This window comes from Rhinatrema bivittatum, chromosome 3 (assembly GCF_901001135.1).
Source record: "Rhinatrema bivittatum chromosome 3, aRhiBiv1.1, whole genome shotgun sequence".
Taxonomy (NCBI): domain Eukaryota; kingdom Metazoa; phylum Chordata; class Amphibia; order Gymnophiona; family Rhinatrematidae; genus Rhinatrema; species Rhinatrema bivittatum.
In genome coordinates this window covers 303,225,229-303,248,693 of record NC_042617.1, presented here as the reverse complement: position 1 = coordinate 303,248,693, position 23,465 = coordinate 303,225,229, and the positions used below count along the sequence as shown (strand labels likewise).

Genomic DNA, 23,465 nt, shown 5'->3' with positions numbered 1-23,465 from the left:
TCGTTTTGTGGAGCGGTCCTAAGAAGGGGGCTCAGGCTTCTAAAACTACTATCGCCTGATGGATGAAGGACGCTATTGCTTCCGCCTACATATGTTGCGGGTGCCCAGTGCCGGACGGTCTTAAGGCGCATTCTCTTCGGTCTCAGGCGGCTTCATGGGCAGAAAGCCAGTGTGTCTCTCCACAAGAGATTTGTCGGGCGGCCACGTGGAAATCCTTGCACACATTTGCTAAGCATTATCTGTTAGATGTGAGGGATCCGACAGTGGCTTCCTTTGGCGACAGTGTGCTTCGTGCGGGACTCTCCAGGTCCCACCTCATTTAGGGCAGCTCGGGTACATCCCAGCAGTCTGGACTGATCCTGGTACGTACAGGGAAAGGAAAATTAGTTCTTACCTGTTAATTTTTGTTCCTGTAGTACCAAGGATCAGTCCAGACACCCGCTCGTACACAGGAGAGTCCAGTCAGCTGTTCATATTTTCTCGACAGGTTGTAACGCCAGTCCGTTTTCCTTTGGCAGAACCACCTTCTGTTACCTTGTTCATGCTCGTTCTTCATTTTGAGCAGTTTTAGTTTTAACTTGATCTCGTCACTGGTTGCTCGTTCTTCATTTTGAGCAGTTTTAGTTTTAACTTGATCTCGTCACTGGTTGCAAAAGCGTGTTTACGCATAATGTTCTATATTAAACAAGTTTTTCTGTAGCAACGGCCATTCATTCTGCTTTGATATTTATAATACTGAGGGATCGCAGGTGGCACCCCGGGTTATGTGGGAGGTGCTTTTCAGTTTCTCTCTGACTCCATCTGCTGGAAGGAAGGTATAACCCAGAGGTCTGGACTGATCCTTGGTACTACAGGAACAAATATTAACAGGTAAGAACTACTTTTCCTGTTCTCTCCACACTTTCACCACTCACTACTGTTTGGACAGGGATGCTGACGTGTTAGCAGCTTTGGCCAGTCTGTCCTCCAGAAACTTTCAGCTGTAGAACCTGACTCTTCCTAGCTATGGTCCTTTGATTGGGTTCAGGCTGTCTCCCTCTGTTACCAACAGCACCATTGTTGTTGTGCCCGTTGGCACCTGGTTAGGTGTCTGTTGGTCTGGTAGTAGCCTGGAGCTAGGGATTCACCCATGTGTGAGGGCTACCATTCTGCTTGTCCTAGGAGAAAGCAGAGTTGCTTATCTGTAACAGATGTTCTCCTAGAACAGCAGGATTGCCACCCCACGGAGTTGGGTTTCTCCTTTTTGTTGTTTTATTTTTTTGTAATTCTCTGTTACGAGACTGAAGAGGGACTCCACATGGATAGTGGCATGCTCAGCGTGCTAGTCAAAGTTTCTAGAAAGTTTCTAGAAACTTTGACATACGTTTTCCGTGCCGGGCTCCATCAGATTGTCACCCATGTGTGAGGTCTATTAGCATTTATTTTCTGTCCAGGACCAGTAGTTGTTAGACCTCTGCTTCATGTAATATTTGTAATAGATGTGTAAATAAGAGTACCCCTTCCCCCTCAAGAGCTTAAATGCTATTATACTAGGGCCAGAGTGTAAACAGGAAATAATGGAAAATATAGCTATAGCAGAGGATCAAATAAGATACTAAAACTCAGAGGCTGATCTTCAGGGACTATGTTCCCGGGTGTACAGATATGTCTCTTTCTTACTGCCTGTGCTGATTGTTAGTATTGTTCATCTCTGCATTTGTAGCTTCTTAAGAAAACTCACCATGTTGTCTTGCTGATGAGTATGCACGTTGTTCTTTTATAGGAGAACTGCAAGGAGAGGTGGGAGGAGCCAAAACTGCCACAGTTGTGGCTGACCTATCAGAAACTACTTTTGAGATGGAGGATAAAACAGTCAGGTAAGAATCTTGATCTTGTAGAGTGCTGCAATAAAGGGGGTAAAGTGAGACCATGATGAGCTCAATTACAGGTGGACTAATCTGGGCAGAATCTGATAAGATACTTTTCACCAGGATTGGAAATGGAAGTCCTGACTCTTAAATCAACAGCATTCACCCAGCTCTGCTTGAATATCTATTTCTGAGATGTACATACCAGTCTCCAAGCTTCATACTCTCCCACCCCAAAGTTCTGTGTGATGGAGGGTGCCTGATTAGTAAAATAAAAAAGTTTTCCATCAATATTCAGTTTGCTGAGCATAGCCATAAGTTCATATGAGTGTCCAAAGGCCTTGAGGTAAACACAGTAATTTTTTTTTAATTTATTTATTTTTTTAAAACATTTTTAATTAATTTTTTTTTTTTTTTTTTGCAGTTTCACTGCTCTTTTGCAGCTACCCAGAGTGTGAATCTAACATATCTAGTTCCTTTATGTTCTGTGAAGCCATATTATTCTCTGGCTATTTATGGTTTTATCTATGAGCAAATGTTCATCATAAGGATTCTTGTGTAATTTGGGTTACATGGCTGATCAGACTTATTGTTCTGTTGAGCTCACATTCTGTTGCACAATACTTTTTTTGAAAGTCAATGAACATTGATTTCCTGTATCATATTTCTTGTGCAAGAGCAGTGATTTCTCTATGCTTCTGTCATCTAAAGCTTGCATTTTAGCAGCTGTATTTGACCTACCTTTTTTTTTTTTTTTTTTTTACCCTTTTTCATTTTGTTGAGAGCATTTGATTCTTTCATTATTGGGGAGAGCATTTGATTCTTTCATTATTGGGTATTCATATTCTTTTATTCTTTTCTATAAGTGGTTTTACACCTTTGTCATCTTTTTGCTCTCTGTAATCTACCAATGATGCAGAATTGCTTTTTTTTTCTCCGTTAGCCACAATTGTTTTCTCTGATTATCTGGTTTCTCAAATTGTTACCAGCATCTCTGTTGTTTTAACCAGAATTCCTTTGCTTTGTTGTATTCAGTATATTGTACTGCCTTGAATTTTTTTTTATTTTTTTTTTGGGGGGGGGGTTCCATCTCTCATCCATCAAATCCAATATTTCTTGTCATCCATTTCCTCCTATAATTTCTGTCTTTGTTTTAATTTCTCGAAACTGCTACCACACTGTTTTCAGCATCACTTTGAAGTATGTTAAAACAATTTTCTGTGGCTTTTATATTTCTCAGTTATCTGTGTTTTCTCAGTAATCCAACTGTAATTTTAGCTTCTTATTGCCTTTCACATAACATAGATAGAACTCTTGGTCACCATTGCAGTCAGCATAACTAGCAGATTCTCTGTTCCATCTCTAGGATACCTTCAAGTCCACAGGCATCTTGAGTGATGACAAAACAATGCATTTGTTAAAGACTGTTGGTGCTTTATGCACAATTTTAGCCATTTTCTCCTTATACCATGTAGTCCCACTTTCCTTATCCTGCTAGACCAATCCAGATACATGGGTTTAGTCTGCTCAGCCAGCAGATGGAGACAGAAAACAACTTTCCAGTGATATTATCACTAGTACATGAGAACATAAGAACTTCCATACTGGGTCAGGCCAAGGGTCTCAGGCCCAATATCCTGTTTGCAACAGTGGCTAATCTAGGTCTCAAGTACCTGGCAGGATCCCAAATAGTAGATATATTTCATGGTAAGATAGATAGATTCCAGGGGTAAGCAGTAACTTTACTCAAGTCTGCTTGGTTAATAACTGTTTATGGACTTTTCCTCCAGGAACTTGTTCAAACCTTTTTTTTTAAACCAGCTTTCCCTGTACGTACCCGGATCAGTCCAGACAGTGGGTTGAGCCTCCTGTCCAGCAGAGGGAGACAGAGAAAAACTGAAAAGGTGTCCTATATCAGGACAGTGCTCACCCTGTGTCCCTTCAGTATTTCTCTGTCTCCCAGCAGAGGCAGGCAGTTGAACCTGCGGTTCCCTAGCTTTCTCTGTTTTCCATACTGTGGTGATTTCTTTCTTTCTCCTGATTGTGTCCAGGATCAAGCAAGTATTGATTAATTTCTATATGTAAAAAAAAAAAAAGGAATTTGAAGGAAATCAAACTTCTTGTCTGTATGAGACAGCTCTGTCTCACAGCTCTTACAGGGTCCCAGGGGGGATTTTCCCCTTGAGTACTCAGCCTGGGACCCCTCTTCCTGGTGACCACTTGCCTGGCTTAAAAGGGTGATAATGGTGGTCCAGTCACTCCCCCTTTTCGCGCCTGCCTCATGTTAAATATGCGCTAATCCCCCTATTGCATTAGGGGGTGGATTAGCGCCTATTTAACCCGCGTCCGACAGCGGGTTAAACAGTGCGCTCAGCTGAGCGCACTGTATTGCATCAGCCCCTCAGTAAGTACTACTTAGGAAAATTTTAGAACTTTTGGGGAGAAGTAAACTATTGGGGTATATTATTAAATGTGTTTGTGTGTCTGTAATAAATAGCTAGTCAGAGGGCAGGCAAAAACCTAGAGTTTGTGTGTTTGTCTTTCCCTCCCTCTCACCCGTCTCCACCCACCCTAGCTCAACCTTTGATTTATAAGCAGCTGACACTTTCACACTAAAAAAAAAAAAAAAAAAAAGAATCAGCCTTTTAACTTAAGTTCAGATATCCCCCATGCCTTATTAAGAGTTTAATCATTCTGTTGTAGGTCAATACCAGATAAATAATTAATACACCATTCTCCTAGGACAAGCAGGATGGTAGTCCTCACAGATGGGTGACATCATCAGATGGAGCCCAGCACGGGAAACTTTTGTTAAAGTTTCTAGAAACTTTAACTAGCACACTGAGCATGCCCAGCATGCCACTGTCCACACGGGGTCCCCCTTCAGTCTCTTTTTTTTCCATGATGTTAGTTGCTTTGCGGTTTTTGAGCTCTGCTCTTCAAAGTATTTCTTGTTTTTTCAGCATCAAGTCCCCCTTCTACGATTGGTGCCCCTTGGCAGGGAGGTAGGTTTTTTCTTTTTGCCTCCTTGCAGTCGATTCCCAACATGTTGCTTCTCAGTGGCCAGTGGCCATTGACCACTCGCCGGTTATTTTTTTTTATTGTGTCGACCGGTTTTCAGCAGTGCCCCTAGTGCCCTCGGACCATGTCAATTACCGATCCATATGAGGTCTGTATCCTCTGCCAAGGGGCATTGCACGACGTCCAAGGGTGTCATCTGTGTGATCAGATGACCCCCAAAAGCCATCGTTTTGGTTCTAAAAAGTCTACTTCATCCACGCCGGCATCAGGGACGTCAACACCCAGGGGCCGAGGGGAGCCCTTAGATACCTTGTCCTTCTCCACACCCCCGACAGGATCATCCCAAGAAAGAGGAACCGGTGATAGGCCCTCTCCGACGTCAATGGTCTCAGGCATCGTGATCTTCAGCGTCCGTGGTGCCGGGAAAGGAACAGGCCGCGCATCAGAAGAAATCCCGAAAGCACCGTCACTGGTCATAGTCGGTGCACGGCTCTGGATCTGGTGTGGCATCGGCAGCTGCCAGGCTGCCACCGAAGCAACCCCTTGGTGAGGCGGTCCCATCCTCTGATAAACCCAGGAGTCCCAGGCGTTCCCCACCGATATCCATGCTGGACACTGAGCCTCCGAGGAGGATCTCTGAGGAGGCTCTGGTGATGCCTCATCCCCCTCAATCAGTCCTGGCTTCCCCAGACTTCCAGGAGGAATTGGACTGCAGGGTATAGAGTGCGGTGCTCCAAGCTCTACGGGGCATCGAACCGCCCCTGGCACTGGCCCCTATACAGTGCCGGAGCCCACACCTTCTCTGTTGGCACCCCTGCTAGAGCGTCTGGACGTCGTCCTCGGTGTCCTTCTGACACAGCTGATGCCCAGAGACCCTCTATTTCCTCCCAGCGGTCACCGATGCCCTCTTCTGGAGCGATTTCCATTATCGGGTCCTCTGAGGAGGAAGATAAACAGCCACCGGCACTCGGGTCTGTGGTCCCGCGGCCACTATTCCCCAAACCTATGCCTGGGACGTCAGGAACTTCCTTACCATCGGTGCCTTTATTGTCCTCGAGGCCACTGGTGTCCTCAGTGCCCAAGCTGAGCGGCTTTGACAGGGCCCACCCGAGCAGGCTCTTTAGGGACCTCAGCAGGGAAGAGGGCCCCTATTGTCCACTGGGGAGATGATACTTTGGACTCCTTCACCACCGGATGAAAGACGCAGGTCTCCGCCAGAGGACCTGTCCTTTTCAGGATTCGTCCGGGCCATGGCCGAAACCATTCCCTTACAACTCCTCACAGAGGACACTCGACACAAGATGCTGGAAGTTCTCTGGTTTGTCGATGCGCCAAAGGAGGTGGTGGCTGTCCTAGTTCATGATATCTTCAAGGAACTTCTGAGGATTTGGGAACATCTGGTGTCAGTTCCTTCAGTCAATAGGAAGGCAGATGCCATCTATTTGGTTCAACAGGCGTTGGGATTTGAGAGGTGCCACCCTCCCTCACCAGACGGTGGTGGTGGAGTCCGCTTTCAAAAACTCCAAGTGCTCCCACACCCATGCCTCCACCCCTCTGGGCTGAGATCCCAGGGAGCTGGATGTCCTTGGTAGGAAGGAATTTCAGGGCACTATGCTTATCACCAGCATCGCCTCCTACCAATTGTATATGACTCAATACAATCGGAACCTGTGGAAAACAGGTCTAGGAATTGGTGGAACGCCTGCTGCAGCAGCAGCAGGAGGCGTTCTCTGATGTAGTACAACAGGGTTTGGAGGCGGGAAAACACGAGGTGAGATCTACCTACGATGTTTTTGAAACAACGGTTAGGGTGGCTGCAGTGGGCATTGATGCCTGTAGGATGGCCTGACTTCGGACCTTCGTCCGGAGATCAGGAGAAGCTAGGTGATCTGCCCTGTACAGGAGAGAATCTCTTCGGGGACAAAGTCAGGGATGTGGTAGCCCAGTGTGAAGGATCATCATGAGACTCTTCAACAGCTATCGGCTAGCCTTTCCGATCTGCCATCCTGTCAGGAAGGCCTCTCGAGAAAATCCTTCTATCGGCAAAGGAAGTATTACCCTCCCACCTCCCAGACTCGGACCCCCTGAGCTGGTTCCAGGGGTCGTTCTCGCCAGCTACATGTCCCCAGAATCCAGCCAGCCCCCCCCTCAGAAGACCCCCGCCACAGGGTCAATCCACCATACCCATGGCAGCATGACCCCTGTAGGAGGCAGAACTGCTTCATTTTGCCCACTGTTAGCCGCACATTACGTCAGACTGGGTGGGTTCTCACAATCATTCGCCAGGGGTAATCGGCTGAATTTCAGCCCTGTGGGGTTCGTCTGCTCCCCTCAGCAGGCCCTGTCTGCCGGCTTTGACTGCAGCGAAGAGGCATGAGCCAAACGTCGGTTCCCATGGCGGCTGATTTCCTCCAGTTGGCGGCAGGCTTCTTTGCTTCGCCTGCCATGGGAGTCAATCACTTCAGACCGTTGGGTACTCTCTATTGTCCGCCAGGGCCTACCGCCTGAATTTCAGAAGGCGCCCAGAGACCGCTCCTCCATGTCTATCGTGGGGTAATGGCCGCCTATCAAGTCGTCCTTCAATCGGTACTTTCCGCACTTCTAGAGGCGGACGCTGTTAAAACCATTTCCCCGCGAGCAGTGGGCCATGGTTTCTACTCAAGGTATTTCCTCATTCCGAAGAGGAATGGTGGCTTGTACCCCATTGTCTACCTCAGGCGTTAAACCATTTTCTCATAAGAGAAAAATTCAAGATGGTCTTCTGGCACGCTGATCCTGCTCCTCCGAAGAGGAGACTGGCTCTGCTCCCTCTACTTAAAGGAGGCTTACGCCCATTATTGCTATTGTCCCCACCACAGGAAGTACCTCCGCTTTCTGGTGGGGACGGCACATTTTCAATACAAAGTGCTGCCATTTGGGCTGGCTTCAGCCCCACACATCTTCACAAAATGCTTGGTGGTGGTGGCTGCCTACCTCAGGCAAAGCTTACTCTGTGAGGGTTATGGAGGCGTCAGTGGCCAACTTACGGGCGATTTCCGTCACCAAAAACTGCAGGGCTGCAACTTGGAGTTCTCGACACACGTTCGCAGCCCATTACTGCTTGGACAAGGATGGTCGGCAAGTTAGTAACTTTAGCCAATCTGTCCTTCACAAACTCTTCCAGACTTAAACCCAACTCTTCCTTCCTGAGGCCCTTAGTTTGGAACCAGGCTGTCCCCTGGTCTTCCCAATCACAACACAGTTGTTTTGGTGGCATTTAGCACCCGTTTTTTCATGCAGGTTGGTCATATATGTTTCCGGGAACAGCCTGTAGCTTGGTATTCACTTATCTGTGAGGACTACCTTCCTGCTTGTCCTAAGAGAAAGCAGAATTTCTCACCTGTAACAGGACAGCAGGATATTAGTCCTCAGGAAACCCGCCCACCTCCCCACGAAGTTGGGTTCTCCTGCATTCTATTTTATTTTTTGCTCGTGAATTCTGTGTTACGAGACTGAAGGGGGACCCCATGTGAATGCGCAGATAGTGGCATGCTCAATGTGCTAGTTTTCCATGCCGAGCTTCATCTGATGATGCCACCCACTTGAGGACTAACATCCTGCTGTCCTAGGATGTTACAGGTAAGCAACTCTGCTATATATTTAAAGGACCCTAATTGTACACATTCCTACTCCCATAGCAACCTAAACTTAACTAGGAACTGAACAAATTTAAGATGAAGGCAGCAGTCCGGCAGCAAGAAGGGGGCCTCCCAGTCTTTTGCATCGAGTATCACATGTATGATTTTTAATCCGCCAGTGAGTGGTTGTATGTGTGCACCCGGGGCAAAAAGGTACTGTTTCTCAGAGAATGAGTCTGATCTCTGGAAAACAGAGTGGCAGCCTTGGAGTAGCTGAGGCAGACAGGGATATAGATGAAACCTTCAAGGTCATAGTAGCCAAGTTCCAACTCCAGTCTGGCAGCTCTGGTGCCTTGAAAGAGGAAAATCTCCTGGTTAGGGCATCAACCTGGTGCAGCAGGAAATGATCCTGTAGCAAGGGCCTGCTCTCCAGGTGGTGCATTGTCCTCTCGTACTGAGGATGTGTCTCCCAGGGCTACTGCCCAAGAGGAAAGGATTAGGTCGGCAGTCATTGTTGGTGATTCAATTATTAGGAATGTAGACAGCTGGGTGGCTGGTGGGCATGAGGATTGCCTGGTAACATTACCTGGTGTGAAGATGGTGGACCTCACGCGTCACCTAGATAGGATTTTAGACAGTACTGGGGAGGCGATAGCTGTCGTGGTATATTTGGGCACCAATGGCATAGGAAAATGTGAGAGGGAGGTTTAGAAGCCAAATTTAGGCTCTTAGGTAGAAAGTTGAAATCCAGAACCTCCAGGGTAGCATTTCCTGAAATGCTCCCTGTTCCATGCGCAGGTGAGCTCCAGAGTCTCAATGTGTGGATGAGAGGATGGTGCAAGGAAGAGGGATTCAGTTTTATAAAGAACTGAGTAACCTTTTGAGAAATGGGGGGAGTCTTTTCCGAAGGGATGTGCTCCACCTAAACTAGGGTGGAACCAGGCTGCTGGCAATAACCTTTAAAAAGGAGGTAGAGCAGCTTTTAAACTAAATCAAAAGGGAAAGTCAGCAACGCATGGTTTGGAAAGAGGTATCTTCAGGGGATACTAATGAAGCATTAGGGCATCCCAACAGAGAGGTTCCAGTAATAAGAAAGGAAGTCCAAGTGCATATAGTGTAGCAGTTAGTGTAGCTGGGTTCAAAAAAGATTTGGATAAGTTCTTGGAGGAGAAGTCCATTAACGGCTATTAATCAAGTTTACTTAGGGAATAGCCACTGCTGTTAATTGCATCAGTAGCATGGGATCTTCTTAGTGTTTGGGTACTTGCCAGGTTCTTGTGGCCTGGTTTGGCCTCTGTTGGAAACAGGATGCTGGGCTTGATGGACCCTTGATCTGACCCAGCTTGGCAATTTCTTATGTTCTTAAGACTCACCTGAGCTAAAAGATTCTAATTTATCCCTGTCAACTGAAAAGCAGAATGTTAATACAAAACAAAAAACACACTTTGAAATATTTGTATGCAATGGCCAGAAGTCTAAGAAAGAAGATGGGACAGTTAGAGTGTATAGCAATGAATGATGACATAGACTTAATTGGCATCTCAGAGATATGATGGAAAGAGGATAACCAATGGGATATTGCTATACCAGGATACAAATTATATCGTATTGACAGAGAGGGAGCAACTTGGTGGTGCTTTATGTCCTGGGATAGCATAGAGTCCCAACGGATAAAGATCCTGCAGAAGACTAAATGCACAATTGAATATTTATGGGTAGAAATCACTTGTTCCCTGTACGCACCTGGATCAGTCCAGACAGTGGGTTATATCCCCCGACCAGCAGATGGAGTCAGAACAGAGTTTGAGAGCGCCAGCATATAGAGTAGTGCACCCTCTGCTGGAGCTCAGTATTCTTCTGACTCCAGCAGATGTGAGTGGGGGGATCCACTAGCTCCCCCAGATTGACAGGGTTTCTTCATTTTTGGTTATTTCTTTCTTTTTCTCCACAGTATTTCCCTATCTTATGTTTCTCTTCATTTGGATCCTTAAAATAAAAAAAAATAAAAAAGACTTTTCAGTTTTTGAGGAGGCGTGTGTCTGTGGCTCTGCCTTCTCTATTCTGTACTCCTTTCCTCTTCCGTTGGGGTAAGTGGAAGTTTTTTGAGTTTCTTTCTCCACAGGTTTGCTTCTTTTTGGTGGTGCCCCGTGGATGCCGGTGGTTCCGGCCGCTCCACGCGTCGTTTGTGGGTCCCGCGGTTCGCAAGCTCCGCCCGCGGGTGTGTGCTCAACTGAAACAGGGGTTTTCCCCCGCAGTTCCTGGACCCCTTCGGCGGGTTGTTAGGGCCATTCCAGGCCCCCCCACGCGGCACTATCTCGTTTTGGCCCCCCCCCCCCCCCCCCCCGAGGCTTTTTTCCCGGTGCTGACATGCTGCGGTCCTCGAGGCGTGAGGCCTGCGGCGAACCGGGGAATCAATTTCTGAGGGAGGGGCTTTGTGAGCGGTGCTTCCCCGATGGGGAAGGCATCCTGCAGTCCTCCGGTGCGATTTCGGACCTGCCTCCTCCTCAGCCCGGGCGGCGCGGGCCGTCCACGACGCCGCCTTTGGGCGGGAACGGCGGCCATTTTTAGGGGGACAGCGTGAGACGGACTCGCTCCCAGATGCAGACAGGATTGATTGCACTGGCTCTCAACAGGCTTTGCCCCCAGCGGGGGGTTTGCCCGACCGAGGCTCCCAGGATGGTCCCCCCCCAGGGATTCCAATCAGCTCCCCGTTTTTCTCACCTGATTTTATTCTGGCAATGCACATGGCTTATTTGCAGGGTATGGGAGCGCAGGCGCCGAATCCCCTGGGGGCCCCTCCCCCCAAGGTTCCTAAACTTGCTGTTGGTCTCACTGCCTTGCCCGTTACGCCTGGATCCCTGCCGGGTTCCTCTCCCGTGCCACCCCGGTGTACCACGGGGGCGGCTTCTCGCCGGTGAGAGAGACGACTCCCCGGAACCCCCGGATGGACATACGGAGGGGGACGATCCTCGAGCCCTACGGATTTTTCAAAAAGAAGAGCTGATGAACTCATCCACCATATTATTCAGGAGCTGGACCTCGACCCACCTCAGATCCGCCGATCCCTGTGGCTCCTGCCGTCGCCACCTTCTTCTCGCAAAGGGGATCCAGTATTTGCCGCCCTCCGTCCTAGGGCAAGGGCTTTCCCTATCCATGAGTCCTTCCTACAGCTTCTCACCAGGGAGTGGGACACTCCCGAGGCGTCCTTGAAAGTCACACGCGCCATGGAAAAGCTTATACCCGCTCCCTGATGATTTTTTGGACATTATCAAGGTGCCCAAGGTGGATTCAGCGGTTGTCGGCAGTGACCAAGAGGACGACCATCCCGGTCCACGGGTGGAACGGCCCTGCGGGATACGCAGGACCGTAAACTAGAAACCTTCCTCAAGAGGGTCTTCGAAGTCTCCGCCCTAGGTATGCGGGCCGTGATGTGCAGTTCGCTCGCGCAAAGGGCCAGCTTACTCTGGTACAGCAAGCTTCTCACCTCTCAGGAGTTGCCCCCCGAAGAGGCCGCCCAGGGGGACCGTCTGGAATCTGCCATAGCATACGGGGCGGACGCCTTGTATGATCTCTTTCGCGTAATGGCGCGGTCCATGGTTTCGGTTGTAGCAGCCCGACGGCTCTTGTGGCTTCGCAACTGGGCGGCGGATGCTTCCTCCAAGTCGATCCTGGCTCCCTCCCCTTTCGGGGGAAGTTTTTAATTTGGAGAGGACCTGGAATCAAGATCATCAAGTCACTGGGGGAAAATTCGGTGCATCGGCTGCCGGAGGATAGACAGCGTTCCTTCAGGTCATTTTCTTCCGGTAGAAACCAGGGCCAGAGCACAGTGACGTTATAGGTCTTACCGGCAGTCCGGTTCCCGGACACAGCCGACAAGATCCCAGCCTTGGTCTCGTTCCTTTCGTGGGCGGAGGCCCGCGAGAGAGGGCCCAGGGCAGGGAAATCCGCCCACAAAGTCCTCCCAATGATGCCAAAGGAGCCCACTTCTCACCTCCCCGGATTGGAGGGCCGCCTCATGGACTTCTACGAGGAGTGGGCAGTTATCTCCACGGACCAGTGGGTGCTGGACACCATAAGAGACGGTTACGCCTTGGAGGTTTGTCCGCCCCCCGAGGGAACCGGTTCATCTTCTCCCCCTGCGGTTCGGATCTCAAGAGGATAGCGGTTCAAACAACACGAGACCGACTGCAGGAAATAGGGGCCATCGTTCCCGTCCCCTTCGAGGTGGGCTGGGGCCACTATTCCATTTACTTCATCGTTCCCAAAAAGGACGGTTCCTTTCGGCCCATCCTGGACTTGAAGGAGGTAAACAAGGCCCTCAGGGTCAGCCGGTTCGCATGGGAGACTCTTCGATCAGTGATTGCCGCAGTGCACAAGGGAGAATTCCTCGCTTCACTGGATCTCTCGGAAGCATAACTTGCACATTCCCATCCTGCGGCTCACCGGCGGTATCTTCGCTTCAAGATTCTCGTCAACACTTTCAGTTCAAGGCGCTTCCCTTCGGTTTGGCGACCGCACCTCGGACCTTCACAAAGATCATGGTAGTGGTGGCGGCGGCCCTTCGCAAGGAGGGTATCCTAGTACATCCGTACCTAGACGACTGGCTGATTCGAGCGAAGTCCTTCTCACATGGTCCAGACCTCAGTGGCCAGAGTAGTACAATTTCCTACGCTCTCTGGGCTGGGTGGTGAACCTTCCAAGAGTTCCCTTGTGCCCTCGCAACACCTGGATTTCTTAGGAGCGAGCTTCGATACCCGGCGGGGTATGGTGTTCCTGCGCCAGGACAAGGCGCAAGCCCTGAGGGAGCACGTGTGTCTCGGTTTTTCGGCTTTGGAAGAACCAACCGCCTGGAATATCTGCAGTTCCTGGAGGAGTAATGGCCTCCACCATCGACATGGTACCCTGGGCGTTTGCACACCTGCGTCCACTGCAGGCGTCCCTGCTATCCCGTTGGAAACCAGTCTCCCAGGAGTCTCAGGTGATCCTGCCGCTTCCACCATTAGCCAGGAAAAGCCTGGATTGGTGGCTTGTCCCCTCGCATCTGGCTCGGGGAGTCTCGCTCAAGGTTCCCAATTGGGTGGGTGGTGACCACCGATGCCAGCCTCGCGGGATGGGGTGCCGTCTGCAAAAGAAGCGCCACGCAGGGGACTTGGACGCCAGAGAGGCAAAGTGGCCGATCAATTGCCTGGAAACTAGAGCCGTGCGTTTCGCTCTCCAGCGTTTTCTTCCCCTGGTGCGACACAGAGAGGTGAGGATCCTCTCGGACAACGCCACCACCGTGGCCTACATCAATCGTCAAGGGGGGACAAGAAGCAAGCATGTCTCCCTCGAGTCAACTCCCCTGATGGAGTGGGCGGGAGAGCAATCTCGTCCGGATAGCGGCCTTTCACATCGCCGGGGTGGACAACGTTCAGGCGGACTTCCTGAGTCGTCAACAGCTAGACCCCGGCGAGTGGGCTCTCTCCGACGAGGCAATGCATCTCATCGTCCGTCGTTGGGGGCTCCACGCCTCGATCTAATGGCGACCTTTCTCAACGCCAAGGCTCCACGCTTCTTCACCGCAGAAGAGAGTGCGGCGCGGAGGGGTGTGGATGCCCTCGCCCTTCCGTGGCCATCGGATCAACTGCTCTATGTTTCCTCCTTGGCCTCTGGTCGGCAAGGTTCTCCGCAGGTTGGAACATCATCGAGGGACTGTAATTCTCGTCGCCCCGGAATGGCCCCGTCGGCCATGGTTCGCAGATCTACTTCAGATGACGGTGGACGGCCCACTTCGCCTGTCCCATCTTCCTCATCTTCTGCGTCAGGGGCCGGTATTTTTCGAGCAGGCAGAACTCTTCTGTCTTGCGGCCTGGCTTTTGAACGGCGCCGTCTCCGCCACAGAGGCTACCCGGAGACAGTGATCTCAACGATGCTTCGTTCCCGCAAGCCTTCAACCTCCGTCGCTTACGTTCGAGTTTGGAAGGTCTTCGAAGCCTGGTGCTCCGATCGCGGGGTCCAAACCATGGAGGAGACTGTCCCGCTGATCCTTCATTTCCTACAGGATGGTCTGGATAAGGGTCTCGCCTATAATTCGCTCCAGGTTCAGGTGGCGGCCTTGAATGTCTTGGTACAGAAGGACTGCTCTCTACCCCTTCAGCCGGATATCGCACGTTTTCTGAAGGGTGCCAAACACCTACGGCCACCGATCAGGGATCCTTTCCCTTCTTGGAGCCTCAACTTGGTGCTGCGAACGCTGTCGGGCCCTCCTTTTGAACCCCTGAGGGGGTCCCCCTCAAGGACCTGACCCTCAAGACGGTTTTCCTGGTAGCCATCTCTTCTGCTCGCCGGATCTCAGAGCTCCAAGCCTTGTCTGCCGGGACCCTTATCTGCGTTTCTCCGACTCCGGGGTTTCCTTCGTATGGTGCCATCCTTCCTACCAAAGGTGGTCTCGGCCTTCCACGTGAATCAAACGGTGGAGCTTCCAGCGTTCGCTCCAGAGGAACCCCCGGTCTCTCCGGCTCCTGGACGTCAAGCGTGTGCTGCTCCGTTACCTAGAGGTTACCAATGACTTCCGGGTATCCGATCATTTGTTTGTCCTCTGGTCAGGACCGAGGAGAGGTTCTCAGGCATCCAAGACGACTATTGCGCACTGGATAAAGGACGCCATCTCATCGGCTTACATTGCGGCGGGGCGGGTGCCGCCTCGCAGCGTGTCGGCTCATTCCACACGATCCCAAGCGGCGTCCTGGGCGGAATCTCACTCCGTTTCCTCCCAGGAAATCTGCCGTGCGGCGACGTGGACGTCATTGCACACTTTTTCCAGACATTACAGACTACACCTGGCGCCTCAGTACACGGGTTCTTTTGGCGATCAAGTTCTCCGAGCAGGTCTCTCAGGAACCCACCCGGTTTAGGGAAGCTTGGGTACATCCCACTGTCTGGACTGATCCAGGTACGTACAGAGAAAAGAAAATTATTCCTTACCTGCTAATTTTCGTTCCTGTAGTACCATGGATCAGTCCAGACGCCCGCCACTAAGGGGTTTCATTAGGTCCTGCTCGGATTCTTCCAGGTAACTTTCATTCTGTTTGTCTCTGATTATTGTTACTGTTCACAGCTCCTCACAAGTTGACTGTTGGTGGTCCCGTTGACCGTTTGTTTACTTATATCTTTCTCTGTTCCTTTTTGGGGACGGATCTGGATCCAAAATGTTGTGTTTTGCTTTTGGGCTTTGCTATGCGTAATACTGAGCTTCAGCAGAGGGTGCACTACTCTATATGCTGACGCTCTCAAACTCTGTTCTGACTCCATCTGCTGGTCAGGGGATATAACCCACTGTCTGGACTGATCCATGGTACTACAGGAACGAAAATTAGCAGGTAAGGAATAATTTTCTTTTGTTAAGAAAGGTGTATAGTGATAGGAGTATACTAACGTCCACCTGGCTAAAATGATGATGAAACAGTGAAATGAAAGAGAAATTAGGGAAATTAACCAATTTGTAGTGCAGTATAATGGGAGATTTCAATTGCCCCAATATTGACTGGGTAAGTGAAAAATCAGGACATGCTAGAGGAGATAAAGTTCTTGGATGGAATAATGACTGTTTTATGGAGCAACTGGTTCAAGAACTTACTAGAAAGAGAGCAATTTTAGATCTAATTTTCAGTGAGCTCAGGATTTGGTGAGAGAGTGCTAACTGTTAGAGATGTGAATCGTGTCCTCGATCGTCTTAACGATCGATTTCGGCTGGGAGGGGGAGGGAATCGTATCGTTGCCGTTGGGTGTTTAGAATATCGTGAAAATCGTTAAAATCGTGAACCGGCACACTAAAACCCCCTAAAACCCACCCCGACCCTTTAAATTAAATCCCCCACCCCAAATGCCTTAAATTACCCTGGGGTCCAGCGGCGGTCCGAAACGGGCCGAAAACCGGCACACTATATCCCCCTAAAACCCACCCCTGACCCATTAAATCCCCCCCCCCTCCCGAACCCCCCAAATGCCTTAAAGTACCCTGGGGTCCAGCGGCGGTCCGAAACGGGCTCCTGCTGTTGAAGCGTGTTGTCTTCAGCCGGCGCCATTTGCAAAATGGCCGCCGCAAAACTGGCGGCGGCCATAGACCAACACGATTCGACCGCAGGAGGTCGCTTCCGGACCCCCGCTGGACTTTTGGCAAGTCTGTGGGGGTCAGGAGGCCCCCCCACGCTGGCCAAAAGTCTCTGGGGGTCCAGCGGGCGTCCGGGAGCGATCTCCTGCCGCGAATCGTTTTCCGTACGGATAATGGCGCCGGCATACGCGTATGGCCGGCGCCATTTTCCGTACGGAAAATGGCGCCGGCAGGAGATCGACTGCAGGAGGTCGTTCAGCGAGGGTTCCGGACCTCCGCTGAACGACCTCCTGCAGTCGATCCTCCTGCCGGCGCCATTTTCCATATGGAAAATGGCGCCGCCATACGGAAAACGATTCGCGGCAGGAGATCGCTCCCGGACGCCCGCTGGACCCCCAGAGACTTTTGGCCAGCTTGGGGGGGCCTCCTGACCCCCACAAGACTTGCCAAAAGTCCAGCGGGGGTCCGGAAGCGACCTCCTGCGGTCGAATCGTGTTGGTCTATGGCCGCCGCCATTTTGCGGCGGCCATTTTGCAAAATGGCGCCGGCTGAAGACAACACGCTTCAACAGCAGGAGCCTGTTTCGGGACCGCCGCTGGACCCCAGGGTACTTTAAGGCATTTGGGGGGGTTCGGGAGGGGGGGGATTTAATTTAAAGGGTCGGGGTTGGGTTTTAGGGGGATTTAGTGTGCCGGTTTTCGGCCCGTTTCGGACCGCCGCTGGACCCCAGGGTACTTTAAGGCATTTGGGGGGGGGATTTAATTTAAAGGGTCGCGGGTGGGTTTTAGGGGGATTAGTGTGCCGGTTTTCCTGCCCTCCCCCTTCCCCCGATTTAGCTATGGACCCGCCGCTGGACCCCAGGGTAATTTAAGGCATTTGGGGGGGGGGTTCTGGAGGGTGGGGGATTTAATTTAAAGGGTCGGGGGTGGGTTTTAGGGGGTTTTAGTGTGCCGGTTTTCGTGCCCTCCCCCTTCCCCCGATTTACGATTTTTTGATGATAAATCGGGGGAATTGGTATTGTATCGTGGCCCTAACGATTTTTGACGATTTAAAATATATCGGACGATATTTTAAATCGTCAAAAAACGATTCACATCCCTACTAACTGTGGTGGGGCCGCTTGGCAATTGTTTTCATAATATGATCATATTTGAATTAGTGACTGGAAGGGGGACAGTGTGTAATCCATTGCTCTAGCACTAAACTTTCAAAAGGGAAACTTTGATAAGATGAGAAAAATTGTAAAAAAAAAAAAAAACAAAAAACTGAAAAAGTGCAGCTTACAAACGGGCCGATTCAGTAAAGTCTGCAAAAAAGCGGGCGAATGCCTGCTCTCCCAGCGCGCGCACAGGCCACTCGCCTGTGCACGCGATTCAGTATTTAAATTAGTCTGGTGTAGAAATGGGCAAAAGGAGGCGCTAGGGACACAAGTGCGTCCCTAGCGCCTCCTTTTGCCCCGGAGCGGCGGCTGTCCAGCGGGTTTGACAGCCGACGTTCAATTTTGCCGGTGTCGGTTCTCAAGCCCGCTGACAGCCACGGGCTCGGAAATCGGACGCCAGCAAAATTGAGCGTCCAGTTTTCGACCCGACAGCTGCCGGCCGACTTCAAATTTTTAAATTAATTATTTTTTTTTACTTTTTTTTACCCTTCGGGACGTTCAACTTAATATCACCATGATATTAAGTCGGAGGGTGCACAGAAAAGCATGGGCAAGTTAAAAGTAAGACAGGCTGAGAGACAATTTGAAAAGAAGTTGGCCATAAAGGCAAAAACTCATTATAAAAACTTTTTAAAATCTATCTGAAGCAGAAAGCTTGGGAGAGAGTTGGTTAGACCGTTAGATGATCAAGGGGTTAAAGGGCACTTAGGGAATATAAGGCTATCGCAGAAAGACTAAACAAATTCTTTGCTTCAGTGTTTACTGAAGAGGATGTTGGGGAGAAAGCCGTTCGGGAGCCTGTTTTCAAGGGTGACAATTCAGATGAACTGAATCAACTCACAGTGAACCTAGAAGATGTAGTAAGCCAGATTGACAAACTGAAGAGTAGTAAATCACCTGGACCGGATGGTATACATCCCAGGGTTCTGAAAGAATTAAATAAAATTTCAGACCTATTTCAATTAATTTGTAACCTATCATTAAAAGCATCCATTGAACCTGAAGACTCAAAGGTGACCCATATAACCCCGATATTTAAAAAGGGCCCTGGTGTGATCTGGGAAACCATAGACCAGTGAGCCAGACTTCAGTGTCGGGAAAAATCATGGAAACTGTTATAAAGAATAAAATCACAAAACATTTAGATAGATAAAGGTTTAATGGGACATGGCCAGCATGGATTTACTCAAGGGAAGTCTTGCCTCACAATTCTCCTACATTTTTTTGAAGGAGTGGATAAACATGTGGACTAAGGTGAACCGGTAGATGTGTGTATTTGGATTTTCAGAAGGCGTTCAACAAAGTCCCTCATGAGAGGCTTCTAAGAAATCTAAAAATTCATGGGATAGGAGGCAATGTCCTTTCGTGGATTGCAAACTTATTAAAAGACAGGAAATAGAGAGTAGGACTAAATGGTCTTTTTTCACAGTGGAAAAAAGTAAACTGGAGTGCCTCAGGGATCTGTACTTGGACCGGTGCTCTTTATATATTGATAAATAATCTGGAAAGGGTTATGACAAGTGAGGTGATCAAAATTTGTGGATGACACAAAATTATGCAGATTATTTAAATCTCAAGTGGATTGTGATAAATTGCAGGAGGATCTTGAGACTGGAAGATTGGGCTTCCAAATGGCAGATTAAATTTAATGTGGACAAATGCAAGGTGATTCATATAGGGAAAAATAACCCTTACTGAATTTACACAATGTTAGGTTCCATCTTAGGAGTTATCACCCAGGAAAGAGATCTAGGCATCATAGTGGATAATACATTGAAATCATTGGCTCAGTGTGCTGTGGTGATCAAAAAAAGCAAATAGAATGTTAGGAATTATTAGGAAGGGAATGGCAAATAAAACGGTGGATTTCATAATGCATCTGTATCGCTCCATGGTGAGACCGCATCTTGAATACTGTGTGCAATCCTGGTCGCCACATCACAAAAAAAGATAGCTGCACTTGAGAAAGTGTAGAGAAGGGCGACTAAAATAACGGGCAAGGAACAGCTCCCCTATGAGGAAAGGCTAAAGAAGTTAGGGCTGTTCAGCTTGGAGAAGAAATGACTGACAGGGGGATATGATAGAGGTCTATAAAATCATGAAAAGACTTGAACAGGTTAATGTAAATCTGTTATTTGCTCTCAGATAATAGATGAACTAAGGGACACTCCATGAAGTTAGCAAGTAGCTCATTTAAAACAAATTGAAGAAAATTATTTTTCACTCAGCGCATAGTTAAGTTCTGCAATTCATTGCCAGAGGATGTGGTTATGGCAGTTAGTATAACTGAATTTAAAAAAGGTTTGGATAGGTTTCTAGAGGAAAAATCCATAAACTGCTATTAATAAGGAATAGTAGCTTGAGATCTATTTAATGTTTGGGTACTTGTGACTTGTAATGGCCACTGTTGGAAACAGGATGCTAGGCTTGATGGACCCTTGGTCTGACCCAATATGGTATATTTTATGTTCTCTGATAAAACCAGGCTGCCTCAGATCTTGCAGTCCATTGGATTCCAGAAACTTCAGTATCATCTGTTTTAGCAGCAATGAATAGGAGTTGTAGGTAATATATTGTTTTTTGGCGGTGTTATTTTTTTGTTGTAACACACTTTGATGACACTGATGAGAAGCATAGAATCAAACTTTAATATATATATAACTGGGTGGATTGAATTATTCAGTTTTTTTCTGCCATCATCTACTATGTTACTTTGTTATTATGGTACACTAAACTTTAGCTTTGTCCAAAGCCTCATAAAACTTGTCTGTCTTGCTCAGAATGATCCAGTGTAGGTGCATAAATTCATTATAATTGACACATCAAATGAGTGACCTTTTTAATTTTACAAAGAGCATTGTATCTGTAATGACTCAGTATCCAATTAAACATTCTGCTCTTTCTTTTTTCAAATGTAATACCAACTCTACACCAAAGTGAAACATGAGAGAAATCTATCTTGATATTCAGGCTTCAGCTGCTCAGTACTTGCCCATCCATCCTTGCTCTGTCCAATAATGTTGATATTTACTCTCTCTTACATAACATGTAAGAGATGTTTACTCTCTCTTACATAACATTCAACTAACTATGAGTTCAAAAATTCATTTTATATATATATTTGGCACTGTTAATTCGCCTTTATTCTACATTAAATAGTTATACTGCTTATATTAAATAATATAATTTTTTATGTATTACCAGTTAAACTATAATATTTATTTATCACTATGTTAAATTGTCATCTAGTTATATTGTTCCATATGTTCTACAGTTCTATGTAAAGCTCCGCTCTCTGTTGGGCAGTTCATTGTTTTATGTAAACCGGAGTGATTTGTAGTCCCTACAAGAACTTCGGTATATAAAAATTAAAAATAAATAAATAAATAAACATTATGTAACATAATGGACCCATTTTATATAAGGTCCTTAAGTTCCAGGTTCCTACTTTAGTCTCTTGTGCAGGATGTCTGACTGTCACATCTGATCATCCATACCAGTATCTGTACCTTTGTGACTATACATCTTTTTATTAGCTTATATACCACCTCCCCAGTTATATAAATTATATAGAACTCAAGGACACTGACACTGTTATCCTGAACCAACTCCCCACACAATCTCATGACATTTTCTCCCTTCCCAGATCAAAAAAAAGCGGAGGTGGAATCCTCCTAGCCGCCAATAAAAAAAACCTCAAACTCAGGCCCATGAACATCAGCCCTCCACCCAAGCTGGAAGTTGGCATATTTAAATCCACTGACCTCCAAATTTGGCTTGTCTACGTCCCCCCCCCCCCCAGGCCTCCTGGAACATAATCCCTCTCCCCTCATTGAACTCATATCCAACAACATTAACAACGAAAAACCTGCCCTACTAATGGGTGACTTCAACCTTCACGTAGATTCCATACCTCTTACATCATCCTGTGAAACCTTCCTAGCAACCCTACAGGCCCTAGGCTTCACCCAAGTCATATCTGCCCCTACACACAAAATGGGGCACACCCTAGACCTTATTTTCATCAACTTTTGTATCCAGGTCACATCACCCGCCTCCTGTACCCCTGTACCGTGGTCTGACCACTCACTTATTGAGACCCACCTCACCATCAGCACCACCACCACCTGCGTCCACTTGCCAACCAACTCCTTCTCCTTCCATAAAACCTGCTCATCGGAGGAACTCTCTACTGCACTCTCTGAATCCCTTAACAAACTTGACTGCTCCTCCCCTGATGCTGCACTTAGCTCCTGGAATAGCATCACCCACGACATAGCCAACAATCTATGCCCAATCCTCACTCGCAAGCAACGCACTACACCCTCGAATAACAAACCCTGGTACTCAACAGAACTGCACCAAATGAAACACAACCTGAGACTTAAAGAGAGATCATGGTGCAAAGACCCAACCACACAGCATTCCACAGCCTACAAAACATACCTACACATATACCGCCTCACCATTCAAAAAACCAAACGTGACTACTTTGCCGCAAAGATACATCAATACACTTTCAACCCTAAAGCACTTTTCTTTTATGTTGCTGCTCTCACCAAACCACCCACCCCTATCTTCGCTGAAGAAGAAGCCACCTCAAAGTGCAAAGAACTCACTCAGTTCTTCCAAAACAAAATAACCAACATTCTCCTAAGGTTCCCCCCTGCATCTACCCTCACTCCCACCACCCCTATGCCCAGTAATCACCCCTCCTACATCAAAAATTCACTCGACACAATCGACCTTACCTCTTCCAAGGTGATTGAGTCCATCCTCAAAAGAACTAAGCCTGCATCCCACCCATCTGATACCATCCCTACTAAATCCCTCCTCTCCATCCCCAACACTATTGCAAAACCCATAGCAGACATCATCAACTGCTCCTTATCCACAGGCGCAGTTCCTGATCCCCTAAAACACGCTGTTGTCAAACTCCTTATCAAGAAGCCATCCCTCGACCCCAAAGACCCAGCCATTTACCATCCCATCTCCAACCTCCCCCTTCTCACAAAAATCATGGAGAAGGTGGTAAACTCCCAACTAATGGACTATCTCGAAGATAATAACATTCTCCACGCCTCCCAGTTTGGTTTCCGTAAAAATTTGAGCACAGAAACTCTCCTTCTATCTCTTACCGATTCCCTCCTTACAGGCCTAGACCAAGGTAATAACTATCTCATTGCTTTCCTCGACATATCTGTGGCTTTTGACACAATAAGCCACAATCTTCTCATTGCCCGTCTAACTGATATTGGCATCTCTGGCATAGCTCTCCTCTGGTTCAGATCCTACCTGGCTAATAGACGTTTCTCTGTCAAACTAGGCACTTCTGAATCCACACAATAAACTCTCTCAAGGAGTGCCCCAAGGCTCCTCCCTCTCTTCCACACTCTTTAACATTTACCTCCTGCCCCTCTGTCATCATCTGTCAGATCTTGGTCTCAAATTCTACATCTATGCAGATGATGTCCAAATCATCATCCCTCTCCGTGAATCACTATCCGCAACTCTGGGAGAAATGCCTCTCTTCCATAAACGCACTACTCGCCTCCCTACAACTTGCTCTCAACTCATCGAAAACTGAGCTCCTCCTCATCCACAACCAACAGACCTTCAAGCTCCCGCCATCCGACGACCCCACGGCCATCTCCCTCATTTCTCACCCCCCCCCCCCCCCCCCCGTATGAAACCTTGGCGTCTTAATCGATCCACATCTGAACCTTAAAAAA

The 23,465-nt window shown here is 48.3% G+C and overlaps 1 protein-coding gene across 4 annotated transcripts in view; it reads left to right on the top strand.

Moving 5' to 3' along the window:
- The window catches only part of AAAS (aladin WD repeat nucleoporin), a 178,749-nt gene that overhangs the window by 110,248 nt on the left and 45,036 nt on the right, over positions 1-23,465 (top strand). For all 4 annotated transcript variants that reach the window (XM_029595084.1, XM_029595086.1, XM_029595083.1 and 1 more), the window contains exon 13: positions 1,763-1,856. In XM_029595084.1, coding sequence (XP_029450944.1) covers positions 1,763-1,856 — 94 coding nt within the window. The remainder of the gene's footprint in view (positions 1-1,762; positions 1,857-23,465) is intronic.